Source organism: Carcharhinus amblyrhynchos, chromosome 19, assembly GCF_965287045.1.
Source record: "Carcharhinus amblyrhynchos chromosome 19, sCarAmb.v2.hapA, whole genome shotgun sequence".
Taxonomy (NCBI): Eukaryota; Metazoa; Chordata; class Chondrichthyes; order Carcharhiniformes; family Carcharhinidae; genus Carcharhinus; species Carcharhinus amblyrhynchos.
In genome coordinates, this window is record NC_137342.1 from 4,424,302 (window position 1) to 4,441,274 (window position 16,973).

Here is a 16,973-nt window from a genome sequence, read left to right on the forward strand (position 1 = left end):
GGATGTGGAGACTCTGGGCAGGGTACAGCAAAGATTTACTAGGATGTTGCCTGGTGTGGAGGGCATTAGCTATGAGGAGAGGTTGGGGAAACTTAATTTGTTCTCACTGGGACGACGGAGGTTGAGGGGCAACCTGATAAAAGTCAACAAGATTATGAAGGGCATGCAGAGAGTGGATAGTCAGAAGCTTTTTCCCAGGGTGGAATTACTAGAGGCATTGGTTTGAGGCGCAAGGGGTAAAGTTTAAAGGAGATGTACGAGGCAAGTTTATTTTACACAGAGGGTGGTGAGTGCCTGGAACTCGCTGTTGGGGGAGATAGTGGAAGCAGATGTGGTAGTGAGTTTTAAGGGGTGTCTGGACAAATACATGAAGGGGATGGGAATAGAAGGATATGGTCCCCGGTAGAATAGAGGGTTTTAGTTCAGTCGGGCAGGCTTGGAGGGTCGAAAGGCCCATTCCTGTGCTGTAATTTTCTTTGCTCTTTTCTTTGTTCTTTATTCTTCTAAATCTCCTTTGAACTGCCTCAAACATATTTACATCATAGAAACCATCTATCATCTACCATCCTTCCTTAAATAAGGAGAACAATATTACACATAATATTCAAGATCTCCAAATGCCTTGTATAACTGCAGCATAATATCCTTACTTTTATGTTCAATTTCTCTTGTAATAAAGGATAGCATTCCATTAGTCGTCTTAATAAATTGTTGCACCTGCATACAAACCTTTTGTGACTCATGCACTAGAACACCGTATCCCACTGCATGCTCCTACTGAATCTCAGTAAACCATGCCCAAGACTATCATGTCATGTCTTAGCTCGCACAAAGTCTACTTCACCGCTGTTCTTGCTGACCTACACTGGCTCCTGGTCTCCAAGGGCCTAACAAAATTAAATCCCACCATGTGCACATATATTTAATTTGATGGATAGGATGCTCAGCCTCACTGAAGTTTTAAATATAGGAGATGACTAGTGTTCTAGAACATCAGCAGAGAATAATTGAGTGATTTCAGATTGCACTGTGCACAGTGAAGTGAACATACTGAGATGTTAGCAGTACTTCTGTGTGGGTTCAAGACCTGCTCCTAAGTCCTGAGCATCAATGAATCACCGAATTAGCAGCTGTCTTTCTAATGACACTCTTAAAACATCTGTCCTTTCAGAAAATACTACCATTGCAAAAGGCTGGAAGGAAATCTTTCCCAGTGTCTCAACAAACATGTTTTTTTAAAAAATGGCTTAGGTGGGTGAATATTTTATGAAGTACTCCTTACGTTGACCAACATGGACCCAATGGCCGAATAGCCACCTTATTTGCTGCAATGACTCTGAATCTCGTTGACTTTCAGCTCATCAGCACCCTCATGACCTGGAACAGGGCAATGGAATTTTGGAAGCTTGGTATATGGAATACAGGTCACATAAACATGGTACATTCACCATGTTTCGGAGATTAAGGGAAGCTCTATTTATGGATTTTAAGATGATGGAAGGATTTAATAGAGTAGATAGAGAGAAAAGAAATTCTGGTGGAGGCACTCAGAACAAAGGGGCACACTTTTAATGTCAGGCAGCCCCCTCCTGTTTCAATGTTTCTAAGTCATTTAACCCTTATCCTAACCTTTTGTCCAGGCAAGCCTCACTCCCTTAGACTCCCCCCCTTACCTCAAGTTTCTCCTTCCCCCATGTGTCCACAAACAAAAGACTCTTTTCTCTTTTTCCTCCACACAAGTACACAAGTACTACTTCAGACAAAAAAAAGACTAACATGAATAAAAATGGAAAAGCTCCAGGGGACAAGAATATAACAAGCCACAATGTAAGGGCAAGGCATCACAAGGGGCAACAAGGGTTGAATGTGAGCTGAACACAAAGGGCAGATCAAGAGGAAAAGGGAACATGTCCTCTCTCTGTCTAACCCTAACCTTTTGTCTGTTGTGAGGAGAGTTCCTCTCTAATTAAGGTGGCTCTGTCTTTTGTCGGGCTATTTCTGAGCATGTAATCTGCTATCTAACCACCCGATGGAGCTGTATCATAGGGCACTCTGCTGATGTGATTTAAAAGTGTTCAGATTCTTCAGGGGTTCGGGAACATACATTTTCTCAGAGAATAATTGAGTGATTTCAAATTGCACTGTGCACAGTGAAGTGAACGTACCAAGATGTTAGCATTACTTCTGAATGGGTTCAAGCCCAGCTCTTAAGTTCTGAGCATCAATCATGCTAAATTAGCAGCTATCTTTCCTATGACCCTCTTAAAACATCTGTCCTTTCAGAAAAGTAAAATATTTCACAGCAAGGGGAATTTTCCTTGGTGCCCTGGCCAATATTTATCTTGATTTCATTGATTTATTATTGTCACGTGTCTTTAGTATATAGTGAAAAGTATTGCTTATTGCACACTATATAGACAAAGCATAGCATTCATAGAGAAGGAAAGGAGAGATGTAGTATTATGGGTGTAAGTGCTGAATGTAGTGATACAGTCATAGTTAAGATATGGAGAAACATCAACTTAGTGCAAGGTAGGTCCATTCAAATGTCTGTTGGCAACAGGGGAGAAGCTATTTTTTATCTCTTAACCACTAACAGTCAAAAAGATTACCTGATCACAATACTATAAGAATGCAAGTCTTTCTTTTATAATCAAATGGTCACTTCAAATGCAAACCAGAAGATTGGTTTTGCTTTTAGGTCAGCACGTCTGGAAGATCAGCTGAATGATCTCACTGAACTCCATCAGCATGAGACGATTGATCTTAAACAAGAGCTGGCGAGCATTGAGGAAAAGGTTGCCTATCAGTCCTACGAGCGAGCTCGTGACATGCAGGTATGCACTTCTCTGTAATGAACTGTAAGAGTGCAGTGCTGTTTCTATGATGCTATATATTCGCAATGTAACTGCATCACCCTGGGCTTGCCAGCCTACACTGGTGCCTCAGTTTAAAAATTCTGATCCTCCTGTTCAAATCCCTCCATTGTCTCAATCCAGCCCAACTCATCTCTGTAACCTTCTCTGGTCTGACAACCCTCAGAGGTCTCTGCTCTCCTCCAATTCTAACCTCTTCAACATTCACTGATTCCTTGGTGGCCATGCTTCCAGCTATCTGGGTCCTAAGCTCTGGAATTCTCTCCCCAACACTCTCCACTTCTCTCTGCTAAGATGCTCTTTAAATCCTACCCCGATGACAAAGCTTTTGGTTACCTGTCCTAATATCTTCTGTGTGACCTGTTATCAAGTTTTGTTCAATGATGGTGCTGTGAAAGGAACATTTTACGACATTAAAGGCAGTATGTAAACACAAGTTTTGTTGTTTGGACTACTTCTATCTGATGATTTACAACTACCTTCAACATTAGATTCCAATTCTCTTCCTGCATCTAGTGGTGCACTAAGGCAGACTTTCATCTATTTTTGTAGCTAGTAATTCCCAGAGCTAGCTAGACTGTCGCCAGGGGCTTATAACTCCGCATCAAGCATGACTGACCAGGAGGCTCTCCCACTCTGTTTATGGAAGGATTGGCAGGTCGATACTCAACCAATTAGGCCATCAGGTCCTGGGGTGGGATTTGAACCCAGTGCTTTTGGCTCAGAGGAAGGACATTATCCACTGCACCACAAGATCTCCACTCAGCATTAAATGTGATTGCTTTAATGAAAAGCTCCTATCTGGAACAAAAAATAGTTTATCACTGACCTATAATTTCAGTTAGGTGTGACGTGCACAGTTCATTCCTAACACATCATAGGAAAAAGCAACATTCTGCAGATGCTGAATCTCCGAAACAGATAAGATTCCCCTAGTTTGTCTTCTGATAGGGCTACTGTACCATTCAGTCTCTCATTTCTTGGTTACAAAGAGGGTTTTCATATCTAGAATCTAATCTTCCTTGCTCTCCTCACAGATGCTGACCAACACACTGTGGTCTGTCATTTACTGTTCTTGATGATTTTCAGAATTTCAGATGCTTTGATATCTTATCAGAGTGTTGGGTCTATCTTTCTATTTTTAAAAAAATCGAAGATTGTTGAACTAGTTTAATTCTATGAAGCATTTCCTACTCTCTTAAAGATTATCTCAGAACGTTCTCTGCAGTTATTTGCTTCCAATATCACGATTACAGGCATGATACGGCAAAGACAGCAAAGGGACAGATTAAAATGGAGTTATGTCTGTGAAGCTGCTCTCTGGTTCACTTCCCTCTCGAGCTGACCTCTGCTGTTTTCCTGTTGGCGCTCCATGCTCTCAATACAGGAGCGCTGCGTGATACCAAAAGAGGATTTGAAAGGAAGAAATAAGCAAATTTAAAACAGAAATAAAAACTCAATTTCGAATGAACTGAGCAGTAAAGATCATTAGGTCATGTGATTGATTATAAATAGAACTTCTTATTGACCAAGAAAGAATCAAATAAATGACAGGCTTTTAAAAAAAATGTAGACCATCAGTTTGGCTGTATTGCTTGGTCTCTCACTTTTGAGTCATGATTCTAGTCTGATGCTTTGGAACTGTGCTGTGGAATGTGCCTGTATCCTAACTGATATCAAAATCTGTTCATTCATCACTCCTGCACTCAGTGGCCTAGTTCTTGGTTCGGCAATGTCTCAGTTCTAAAATTGTTGTCCTTGTTTTCAATTCCCTCCAGAGACTCATTCTTTCATATCTCTGTAACCTCCTCTGGTCCTGCAACGCACTGAGCTCACATTGGACATCCAATACTGGCCTCCTGCCCATTCCCCACTTCCTTTGTTCCATTGCCGTCCATGCCTTCAGTTGCTTGGCACTAAGCACTGGAATTCCCACCTAATATCTCCTATGTGGCTTCTTCAGAGGTGCTCATCCGCCTCCTTCATTTCATGTGGGATCTTGGTGTGCAGGAACTGGCTGCCACATTTTTGGCTGCGTAGCAAAATTTGACTGTACTTACAGAAAAGTGAAAGTCGGTCATTTAGTGAGAAGTGCTTTGGGACTGCATAAATGCAAACCCTTATTTTACAAAATGAGTGGACATTGTACACACTTTACTTTTAGAGTTTTTTGACGCCATGGGATGGATCCGTTATTGGGTGTTCACGACATTCACCAATTAATCTTCCAATCTCGACATTGATCTTAGATGACATGGGACTGGATCTTGACTTTGTATAATACATTAAATGAATGATAGCATGTCAGTGGCATGTTTTATATTTGTCCTGAATTTTTATTTCCATGGATGTCAACTCACTGTCACTTGTTTTATACATCCTGACAAACTCTGGATCAATTCTCACTGTCTGTGAATTCCACTCTGTTGCTGTAACGATTTCTGGTTTGATGGTAACAAGCACTCTTATGCAGCAGTTGGTTTCTGCCACAACGTTGGTCAAATTACATAGAAATCACAGAAACCCTACAGTACAGAAAGAGGCCCATCGAGTCTGCACCGACCACAATCCCATTCAGGCCCAACCCCATATCCCTACATATTTACCCACCAATCCCTCTAACCTACGCATCTCAGGACACTAAGAGCAATTTTTAGCATGGCCAATCAGCTAAATTGGACTGTGGGAGGAAACCTACACAGACATGAGGAGAATGTGCAAACTCCACACTGACAGTGACCCAAGCCGGGAATCGAACCCAGGTTCCTAGAGCTGTGAAGCAGCAGTACTAACCACTGTGCTACAGCACCGCCCATTACAATAGCAAAACAGGAAATTCCCAGCCCTAGAAAAAAGCAAATTACTGCAGATGCTGGAATCTGAAACCAAAAGAGAAAATGCTGGAAAATCTCAACAGGTCTGGCAGCATCTGTAGGGAGAGAAAAGAGCTGATGTTTCGAGTCCAGATGACTCTCTGTCAAAGCTAAAAGGCAGAGAAAGTGGGAGATATTTAAACTGCAGGGTGAAGGAATGAAAGATGAATCATAGCCACAAAAAAAGGGAAAAGGCTGCTAATGGCACTCCATAGAGAGAATAAAAGGCAGAATGGCCAAATGGATTAGAAGCTGAAATCAGAGGGTACATAGAACATAGAACGTAGAACACTACAGCACAAACAGGCCCTTCGGCCCACGGGTTGCGCCGATCACATCAACACCTACCAATGTATAGACCTATCTATAAACCCCAATCCCATTAAACCCCATATACTCATCCAGAAGTCTTTTAAAAGACCCCAGCGAGTTCGCCTCCACCACCACTGACGGCAGCCAATTCCATTCACTCACCACCCTCTGAGTGAAAAACTTACCCCTAACATCACTTCTGTACTTTCCTCCCCGCACCTTAAATCTGTGTCCTCTCGTAGCGACCATTTCAACCCGGGGAAATAGCCTCTGAGAATCCACCCTATCTATTCCTCTCAACATTTTATAAACTTCTATCAGGTCGCCTCTCAACCTTCGTCTCTCCAGGGAAAAGAGTCCCAGCTCCCTCAACCTAACTTCATGAGGCATGCCTCCCAGTCTAGGCAACATCCTTGTAAATCTCCTCTGCACCCTTTCAATAGCTTACAGGGTAAGCTGTGACAGATGAAGATGTTGGGGGAGGGAGCAGAATAGTTGGGAGAGAAGTAAAATTGAGAAAAGGGGGGGAAGGAGACGGAAAGGGGGAGATAAGGTAAGGAAAGGGGGACAAAATAGGGGGAAAGAGTGGGGAGGAAGGAAAATAAAGAAAGATAATTAAGAAGTAAAAGATGGAGAACAGTTAAAAATAAAATGAAATGAAAACAAAGGGGTCGAGGTGGGGTAGAGCTAATTATCTGAAGTTCGATGTTGAGACCAGAAGCCTGTAAAATGCCTAGCCAAAAGATGAGATGCAGTTCCTCCAGTCTGCGTTGAGCTTCACTGGAACATTGCACTGGCCTGGCTGAACTTCACTGATTCTGAACAACAGATGCAGCCTGTGGAAAATGCACTTTCGACTGAAAAGAAACTTCAACTCAAGTTACCAACAGTAATTTACATTTTGGGTGAGGTGCAGAGAAAGACAGAGAGGGGGTGCTTTGCTTGGGCATTTCATAGCTGATATGCTTGCTGCTGAAGCTGGGGTGTAGTGAGAGGGAGACACACAGAGTGGATGCAACAGTAGAGTAAAGGATCACAAGATAATTGCTGAGCTTAGGGGGAGCCAAGCCATGCTGCACTCATGGGCCAAATGGCCTCCTTCTGCACTGTAGGGATTCTTTGATTCAAATATTCACCTGTAGACCAAGATCTTAAAGTTAAGTGGGTTTTACAATATTGGTCAAAGCCAACCCACAGCTTTCGCTTACTTTCCCATACCTGTGAAGGTTCTATGAAAGGGCGTTGACCTGAAACATTATAAGAGGCCTGAGTTTAACCCATTGTCGTGATTGTGGGGTCTGTCTCTTTAAGAATGCACAGCAGAATAGGGTTACCTGGTTTGTGAGAACAATGGGAACTGAGAGTAAGTGATTACCCCAAAGGGTGGAGTCATGTAGTAAGCATATAAGGACTAGAGCAGCCAGGGAAGCTGCTTCCAGGGCAGCCCAGAGCTGCAAATCCCTGTACACAGTTTCTGTTTATCAATAAATAACTTTGCTGCTAATTAAGCCTGAAGTGTTTTGACAACGGAAGAAGTGTGCCATGCTATCACACCTTTATTTACCCAAAGTTACAATCAGGCCCATTACTCTGTTCCACTCTCCATTGATCCTGGACCTAATGAGTATTTTCCAGCATTTTCTGTTTTTATCCCACACTTGTTCATTTTGTTTAACAGAGCTATTTTTAGTTCTAATATTCATCCCAAATTGTACCTTGTGTGACCTATTTTAGCCACTGAAGTGTCCTCTGTTTCCATGTCCTTGTATAGGAAGCCTTGGGATCATGCCAGACACGACTCGCCACCTTGGAGTTACATCAACAGCAACAGCAAGTGGTTCAGATTGAAAATGCCAATGCTAAGGTGCTGCTCGGAAAATGTATCAACATCCTTCTGGCTATCATAACTGTCATCCTGGTTTGTGTCTCTACCATTGCCAAGTTCAGTATCCCTCTCATGAAGAGCCGTTTGCATGTCGTATGTACGATTTCTGCAATCTTCCTCGTTTTCATCTTTTGGAGAAAATGGGATCAGATTCAGTGTCTCATGGGCCATAGTTTATGAATTCACTGTAATTTGGAATGCTTCTTGAGATTGTGATGAATTATACTATTCTGTAATAAAACATTTGAACAAAGGACAATATATAGAATTAAGGACAGGAAACATTTGTACAATTACCTCGACATTAGTGTACCACGAACACTGAAAGACTTTGGCAAAGCACTTTATTTAACATGTCCAATAAGTTATTTTGTGGCGAGATCAGCTCCAACATCTCTTACCGCCCCTGATCATCGTCTTCTGTGCCACCCTTTGACCCTATACTGAGTGCAACTTCTTAGATCTGAACTGATCTTTAGATCAAAACAGTGATCAGTATGAATATGGAGGGATCAGTGGTTTCTGACCACTTGCTGCTTTATGTATCAACTGGTGAAAGGAGAGTAGGATGGGGCAGAGAGGTCGTTGTAGTTTCCAATACCAGGATTACATTTTTCTGAGTTTCACTGCTGAATGGATGCGTAAAGCTGAATTTGTGAACTACAGGGAGATCAGGCAAAGACTGACTTGTGCCCAGCAACAAATGTAACTGATCACTTCATTCAACCTATCAGGTCATGAAGGTTTCTGTCAACTGGGGCATTATAAACTATTTGTCAAGCTTATCGTGAAAAATGGACTTTTGTTACCAGAATAGAGTTAAATGTCTTGAATCAGTATTTATATTCCAACTTTGAACTGCACACCTGCCTCACCAGGAGAAACTAAATGAAAATACATCCAGATGCAAGCAATTTCTTTGGGGCAGGTGGAGGGTTGTCAGATCTAATTACACTTGTTTATGGGTGGGCAATAGCATAATGATATTATTACTGGACTAGTAATCCAGAGACCCAGGGTAATGCCCAGGTTTGAATCCCACCACAGCAGATGTTGAAATTTGAATTAAATCAAAATCTGGAATTAAAGGTCTTATGAGGACCATGAAATCATTGCCAATTGTTGTAAAATCCATCTGTTTTACTATATCCTGTAGGGAAGGAAATCTGTTGTAAAAACACCATCTGGTTCATTAATGTGCTTTGGGGCAGGAAATCTGCCGTCCTTACATGGTCTGGCCTACAGGTGACTCCAGCAATGTAGCTGATTCTCAAAAATACCTTCTGAAACAGCCTAACAAGCCACTCAGTTCAAGGGCAATTAGGGATGGGCAATAAATACTGGCTTGCCAGCAATGCCCACATCCCATGTGTGAACAAAAAAATATTTTGAACAGATCTATTCTAAATACACTGTAGTATAGTCATTTAATATACCTTACAATAAGGCACGTGTATTGTATTTTTCACAGTTGTAAATTATCCAGTACACTCCATCTAACTAGAACTCCATAGGACCAGGGTTAGTTATTTATTCAACTGTAAGCATCTCCAATAGAGGTAACACATTAGATCACATCTAAATACAGAAGGCTTTGACATTGCCCAGGTAGAACTTTTATTGAAGAGTCCTCCTTTATACTTTTAAGGGGCAATCTTGCAAGGCTTTGCTCTCAGTGTATGGCCTGATTAAACAGAAGTGTTACATTCTTCTGTTAATCACAAACATATCAATCACATAACAAGGATTGATAAAACAATAATGTGGATTCATTATTTGAAGGTAGTACTATATACAAATAATAGTAACAAGTGAAGTTATGTAGACATGTTTGACCTGTATGACTGTTGTGTATTCTGTCTACAGTAACTGGATTATATGTCATTTCCTGTCTCATGTGCATCATGATGGACGGCAGTTTATGAAATGCTTCCATAAAGGTACATACCTATCACAATGCAGCAAGAAGCAGGGTTGAACAAAGCACTGATTTTGTGACCCACCTTGTGAAATTCACACTAAGAGCTAGGCCACACAAAATAATCCTGTTAATCATTAAATCACAGAATTCCTACAATACAGACGGAGGCTATTTGGCCCATCGAGTCTGCACCAACCACAATCCCACCCTGGCCCGATTCCCGTAACCCCAAATATTTACCCTGCTAATCGCCTGACACTAGGGTCAATTTATCATGGCCAGTCAACCTAACCCGCACATCTTTGGATTGTGGGAGGAAACTCACGCAGACACAGGGAAAATACAATCTCCACACAGACAGTGACCCAAAGCTGGAATTGAACCCGGGTCCTTGGCACTGTGAGTCAGCAGTGCTAACCACTGTGCCACCATGCCGCCTTTTTAATTTATGATTGTAATGTGATCTGAATTACATTCATAAAATAGTGCCTCTGTATTGCATAAGTAAAATCTATTGATGACTTACAGATGAAAGAGAATTTTCTGAAAATTGCATTCGAAGGGGCTTTGTTTTTTTTCAGAATTTGCTTTTAAAGTGCAGATGTTAATCATTTATTAATTAGATATCTAATTAAATGATTAATTCAAAACTAAATTTAGTTTATTGAAGCGTTTTTAGGGCTTTGAGTTTTGTTTTCACTTAGCTGTGTCCAATAAGTGTGGGAATGTTTAAGAAACCCCGAACCAAGTGATTCTGAATTTCCCACAAATTGAGTTTCTGTTCGTCTGATATGGTGTGCACCAACATTTACAACACACTGACAGTATGTAAGAGTCAAGATGTAAAGACAGTGTGGATAGCTATATTCCATTTGTTTAACTGGCTAAAACTTGTGCAGCTACCAGAATTAATCACTGGTAAGTTTTCTGCTGCTTGTCCAGCCAATGACAACATATGTGTTAAGGCATTGGCTTGACTTAAACAGTTACTTGGAGGAGCATACCAAATCCCAGTGACATGTACATCCATCCACATCTGGCTAATGAGCCTGCTTCTACTTAATCATTAGCAATATCTTCAATCTCATGGAACAACTGGAAGCAAAAATCTGTCATTTTATTATGGGACTGTTTGTCAGATACTATCTTCTGGTAGTTTGGTTTGATGTTTCATCCTCAAACTTGGGTAGTGTCGTGAGATGTGTACATATGAATAAGATAGGAAATGTAGGAGCTCAATGGAAATATAAGTTTATTAATTGAGCACTTGTAACGCAATTCTCTAATCCATGCTCTCTGTGAATGTCAGTGGGTATGCGATCGAGGAACTTGCATTATAGTTTTCCATTGACAATGTACACCCGTTGAGAAAATTTTAGAATCAGAGTTTGAAACAGGACCTTTGGCTCAACTTGTCCATGCTGCCCAGTTTTTACCATTAAGCTAATCCCAATTGCCTGCATTTGGCCCATATTCCTCTATACCAATCTTACCCATGAAACTGTCTAAATGCTTTTTAAAAGACAAAATTGCAGCCACCTCTACTACTATCTCTGGCAGCTCGTTCCAGACACTCATCACCTGTATGTGAAAGAATTGCAACTGGACCCTTTTGTATCTCTCCTCTGTCACCTTAAACCTACAGTCTAGTTTTAGACTCCCCTACTTTTGAGAAAAGATGTTGACTATCTATCTTTCTATGCTCCTCATTATTTTATAGCCCTCTATAGGATCACCCCTCAGCCTCCTACGCTCCAGGGAAAAAAGTCCCAATCAATCCAGCCTCCCCTTATAATTCAAACCATCAAGTCCTGGTAGCATTCTAGTAAATCTTTTCTGCACACTTTCTAGTTTAATAATGTCCTTTCTATAAGAGGGTGACCAGAACTGAACACAGTATTCCAAATGTGGCCTTACCAATGTCTTGTACAACTTCAACAATATGTTCCAACTCAAGTATTCAATGTTCTGACCAATGAAACCAAGCATGTCAAATACCTTCTCCATCACCCTGTCCCCCTGTGACTTCACTTTCAAGGAATTATGAACTTTTTTCCTTAAATCTCTTTGTTCTGTAACTCTCCCCAATGCCCTACCATTAACTGAGTAACTCCTGCCCAGTTTGATCTACCAAAATGCATCACCTCGCATTTATCTAAATTAAACTCCATCTGCCATTCGTCAGCCCTTTGGTCCAACTGATCAAGATCCAGTTGCAATCATAGATAACCTTCTTCACTGTCCACTATGCCACCTCTTGTGGTACAATGGGTAGCATCCCTGCCTCTGATCAGAAATTCCAGGTTTAGTTCCTACCATAGGACTTGATGTCCAAGGGAGATGTGTTCATAATACAGTAAAAAAGATTGATTGTAATCCTACAAATCTTTCCAATACACGCCAATGGCAGATGATAAGAATGGGAGAGATCCTTGATCAGCCATGTGATGGGAAAGGAAATTGGAGTCTCTACCATCACAATCCATAGCTCTAGACTACAGTGTGTATGTAAAAGTGCATGTTGCCACAGTAACTCAGACTTCCTGAGAGAACTGTAACACACTATAACCACCATTATGCCTGCAAAGTGCTTGTTTTCCTATAAAACAATGTTACACAATCTTTTTCCTTTTCCATATTCACCAACAAAATCCATCTGTAATTGGAACTCTGTGGGACCAAGGTAGATATTTTGCTCAAACATAAACATTTCTAGCAAAAATAATTTTATGAATACCAAAAAGACTGGCTACAGAGAGAAAAAAAACAGAAAATTTGCAGTTTGTTTATTGAGTTTATCTATGTTGATTTGATTTCACAAATTCTTCTTGTTTGTTACTTTGACCTGTATTGATTTGCTATTTTTCTATGGGTCCTGGCGAAGTTGATGTAAAATGTTTGTATTGAGTGTTTTGGAATTCCATGGTGCTAAGAGACTGCTTTAAGCGTTGGATGGTTAGTTAACTGTGACACACCCAAATATGTCTAATAAGGAAAGTAACGGGTTCCCTCTCTAGCAATGTCAGGGATTCAGAAATGAAACTTATTTTGATATTCTTTTGATTGGATGTTGCAAAGCAGAATCATCACGCAAAATGATTTGGTGAAATTGTGTTTTAGATTACTTGTAAGGCACAACTCTGGCAAACCAATTTTAAAACACATTGTACAGTATATGATTTTTAACTTATGAATATATATAAAGTACATTCCATGAAGTATAATCTTTCTGTTCCATTATTTCTGCCTAATTTATCTTTCCACAGAATTTTGCTTGTTTTTGCCTATACGTACAAACTGCTCACTGAACAGAACACTGATTGCTTCCCCTTTAAATGGATCGCAATTGCCTGAAGAATAACAGGATCCGTAAATGGCCTTCCTACCCCACTACCAACTTGGATCCTAAGGGTGCAATTAATGCCCAATTAGATACCTCATTCCATATTCACCCAGCAGAGGGCAGGGGACTTGCTATGTAGACAGCCTGAACAGCAAACCCTGGTGCCATTGTTCGCAGGCTCCCTGGTTGGGGGGCCTCATTCAAAGGCACTCAGTGCCTGATCAAGGGACCCCACATCAGGATGGGTGAAGTAGGGGTGCTCCAGAGAGCCAACTCCCTATCCTTGCTGTTCACACTAACACCCCCTCCCCCCCATCACTCAATATGCTATTGGTCCTAGGCCTCAGGTGGTGACAACAATCACCTTCCTTGTAGTGCTGCTGAGTATTGGACAGATACTGACCTCCAATTGGCTAGCAGCTCTAGGCAAGCAGGATCTCTGCTCCTGGAGTTCTTGATCCTGAGGGAGGCTGCCACTGCCCAATTGGCAGTTAAGTTGTGGGCCTTCCTGATGCAGGGTTTGGCTCCATTAAATACTGTCAATGTGTGGAGGGAACTTGAAGATTGCAGAAAGAAGAAAGAAATACTTGCAATTATATAGCATCCTTTATAACCTCAGGACTTCCCAAAGTGTTTTACAGCCAATGAAGCATTTCTGAATGTAATTATTGTGGGGAACACAGCAGCCAATTTACACAAGTTAACTTCAACAAACAACATTTGTTTAAGGTGATGGACATTGGTTTAAATTATTTATCTAAAAGATTGAATATTCAACAATTCAGAGCTACAGTGGGATGTGAAAAATACGCATACTACAATGTCAAATTTACTCAACACTAACAGCAAACATAGCCAGTAAATACAGATGCAGTTCTCCAAATGTGTTGGTTAGTAAACAGATACTTTAGTTTAACAAGATGTCCCATTCAGGGCAGCACAGTGGTTAGCACTGCTGCCTCACAGCACCAGGGACCCGGATTCGATTTCTGGCTTGGGTCACTGTCTTTTTGGAGTTTGCATGCTCTCCCTATGTCTGCCTGGGTTTCTCCGGGAGCTCTGGTTTCAAAGAACAAAAAACAAAGAAAATTACAGCACGGGAACAGGCCCCGGGACCGGATGGAATGCATCCCAGGATTCTGAAAGAAATGGCAGAGGTGATAGCAGATGCCTTAGTAATTATTTATCAAAATTCGCTGGACTCTGGGCAAGTGCCAGAAGATTGAAAAATGGCTAATGTTATGCCACTGTTTAAAAAAGGTAACAGACAAAAGGCACGGAATTATAGGCCAGTTAGCTTATCGTCCGTAGTTGGAAAAATAATAGAATCCATCATCAAAGAAGAAATAGCAAGACACCTAGGAAAGAACGGTTTGATCAAGCAGACGCAGCACGGATTCATGAAGGGGAAGTCAGGTTTAACGAATTTATTGGATTTCTATGAGGATGTGACTAGTGCAGTAGACAGAGGGGAACCGGTGGATGTGGTGTTTTTAGATTTCCAGAAGGCGTTTGATAAGGTGCCTCACAAAAGGTTGCTGCAAAAGGTTAGGATGCACGGAGTTGGGGGTAAGGTGTTAGCGTGGATTGAGGATTGGTTGTCTAACAGGAAGCAGAGAGTCGGTATCAATGGGTGCTATTCTGGTTGGCAGTTGGTGACTAGTGGAGTGCCACAGGGATCGGTGCTGGGGCCTCAACTGTTTACCATTTACATAGACGATCTGGAGGAGGGGGCTGAATGTAGGGTAACAAAATTTGCTGATGACACGAAGATGACTGAAAAAGCGAATTGTGTGGAGGGCGCAGAAAGTCTGCAGAGAGATCTGGATAGGCTGAGTGAGTGGGCGAGGACCTGGCAGATGGAGTATAATGTTAGCAAGTGTGAGGTTATCCACTTTGGTAGAAATCATAGTAGGAGGGATTATTATTTAAAGGGCAAAAAGCTGCAGCATGCTACAGTGCAGAGGGACCTGGGGGTCCTTGTGCACGAATTGCATAAAACCAATCTGCAGGTGCAGCAGGTGATCAAGAAAGTGAATGGAATGTTGGCCTGTATAACAAAGGGGATAGAATATAAAAGCAGGGAGGTCTTGCTGCAACTGTACAAGGCACTGGTGAGGCCACAACTGGAGAACTGTGTGCAGTTTTGGTCCCCGCATTTGCGAAAGGATATATTGGCCTTGGAGGGAGTACAGAGAAGGTTCACCAGGCTGATACCAGAGATGCGGCCGCACTTGGAGTATTGTGTGCAGTTCTGGTCCCCACATTATAGGAAGGATGTGGAGGCTTTGGAGAGGGTGCAGAGGAGGTTTACCAGGATGTTGCCTGGTATGGAGGGGAGGTCCTATGAGGAGAGACTGAGGGATTTGGGGTTGTTTTCGCTAGAAAGAAGGCGGCTAAGAGGGGATCTTATTGAAACATATAAGATGATTAGAGGTTTAGATAGGGTGGATAGTGATAGCCTTTTTCCTCGGATGCAGAAAGCTAGCACGAGGGGGCATGGCTTTAAATTAAGGGGAGGTAGTTATAGGACGGATGTCAGGGGTAGGTTCTTTACCCAGAGGGTGGTGAGGGATTGGAATGCCCTGCCTGCTGCAGTTGTAAATGCGCCTAGTTTGGGGGCGTTTAAGAGATCCGTGGATAGGTTTATGGATGAAAAGGGATTGGTTTAGGTTAGAGGGTCATTGTTTTTTAACTGGTCGGCGCAACATCGTGGGCCGAAGGGCCTGTTCTGCGCTGTAATGTTCTATGTTCTATGAGGAGGTTAGCTTATGAAGAGAGATTGAATAGACTGGGTCTGTACTTGTTAGAGTTTAGAAGGCTGAGGGAGGATCTTATAGAGACTTACAAGATAATGAAGGGGCTAGGTAGGTTAGAGGTAGCGAGATTCTTCCAGCTTAGAAAGGATAGCAGAACTAGAGGGCACAGCCTCAAAATAAGGGGGGTGGGGCAGTGGAGAAACTTCTTCAAAGGGTGGTGAATCTCTGGAATTCTCTGCCCATTGAATTGGTGGAGGCTACATCGCTGAACATATTTAAGACACGGGTAGATAGATTTCTGGTAGACAAGGGAATTAAGGGTTATGGGGAGAAAGCGGGAAAGTGGAACTGATCCACTTCAGATCAGGCATGATCTTATTGAATGGCGGGGCAGGCTCGAAGGGCTAGGTGGCCTACTCCTGCTCCTATTTCTTATGTTCTTAAGATGTGATACCATGCATTCTATACAGCAACAGATAGAAATCTGCCTAGCAATAGCAGTGGCCAGAATTCAAAAGATGTGGTATTCCCAATAACAAGATTTGCAGGCATCTAGACTGACCCAAGTGCAAATCGCTCCATTAGTAGGAAACAGTTTACCTAGATGACTGAGGTCAGTGGAATTATACACATGCTAATTTCTAGAGTCACAGAATTTGAAAGATGCAGACAGCCAAATACACATAATGAAGTATCAAAGAAGAGAAATTGTATGATTGCCAGAAGCAGACAGAGCAGTTTACTTCTAACAATTGAAAGGCCAGTCCACAACTCATAACAAGGAAGCACAGTGCAGAAACCTTCGTAAAGGCGGTTCGCTAGCTCAGGAAGAGACATTTCCCAGGCTTGATTCTAAATCTTGTATTGAGTGATAACAATAAGATGGATTTGACTTATAATAGGGCCTGATAACGGGCATGAAATCGCAGTAAATTTGGGCACCGGGCCTGTAAGGCAATCTGCACCCGAAACCGAGCAGATCGCACCTTTACCGACACCCGATG

At 41.9% G+C, this 16,973-nt stretch overlaps 1 protein-coding gene across 5 annotated transcripts in view; it reads left to right on the plus strand.

The window, feature by feature from the left end:
- The window catches only part of tmcc3 (transmembrane and coiled-coil domain family 3), a 133,370-nt gene extending 120,285 nt beyond the window's left edge, over window positions 1–13,085 (plus strand). For all 5 annotated transcript variants that reach the window (XM_080207157.1, XM_080207162.1, XM_080207159.1 and 2 more), the window contains exons 3-4: window positions 2,702–2,837; window positions 7,833–13,085. In XM_080207157.1, coding sequence (XP_080063283.1) covers window positions 2,702–2,837; window positions 7,833–8,126 — 430 coding nt within the window. In that variant the 3' untranslated portion in view covers window positions 8,127–13,085. The remainder of the gene's footprint in view (window positions 1–2,701; window positions 2,838–7,832) is intronic.
- The last annotated feature ends 3,888 nt before the right edge of the window (window positions 13,086–16,973 follow it).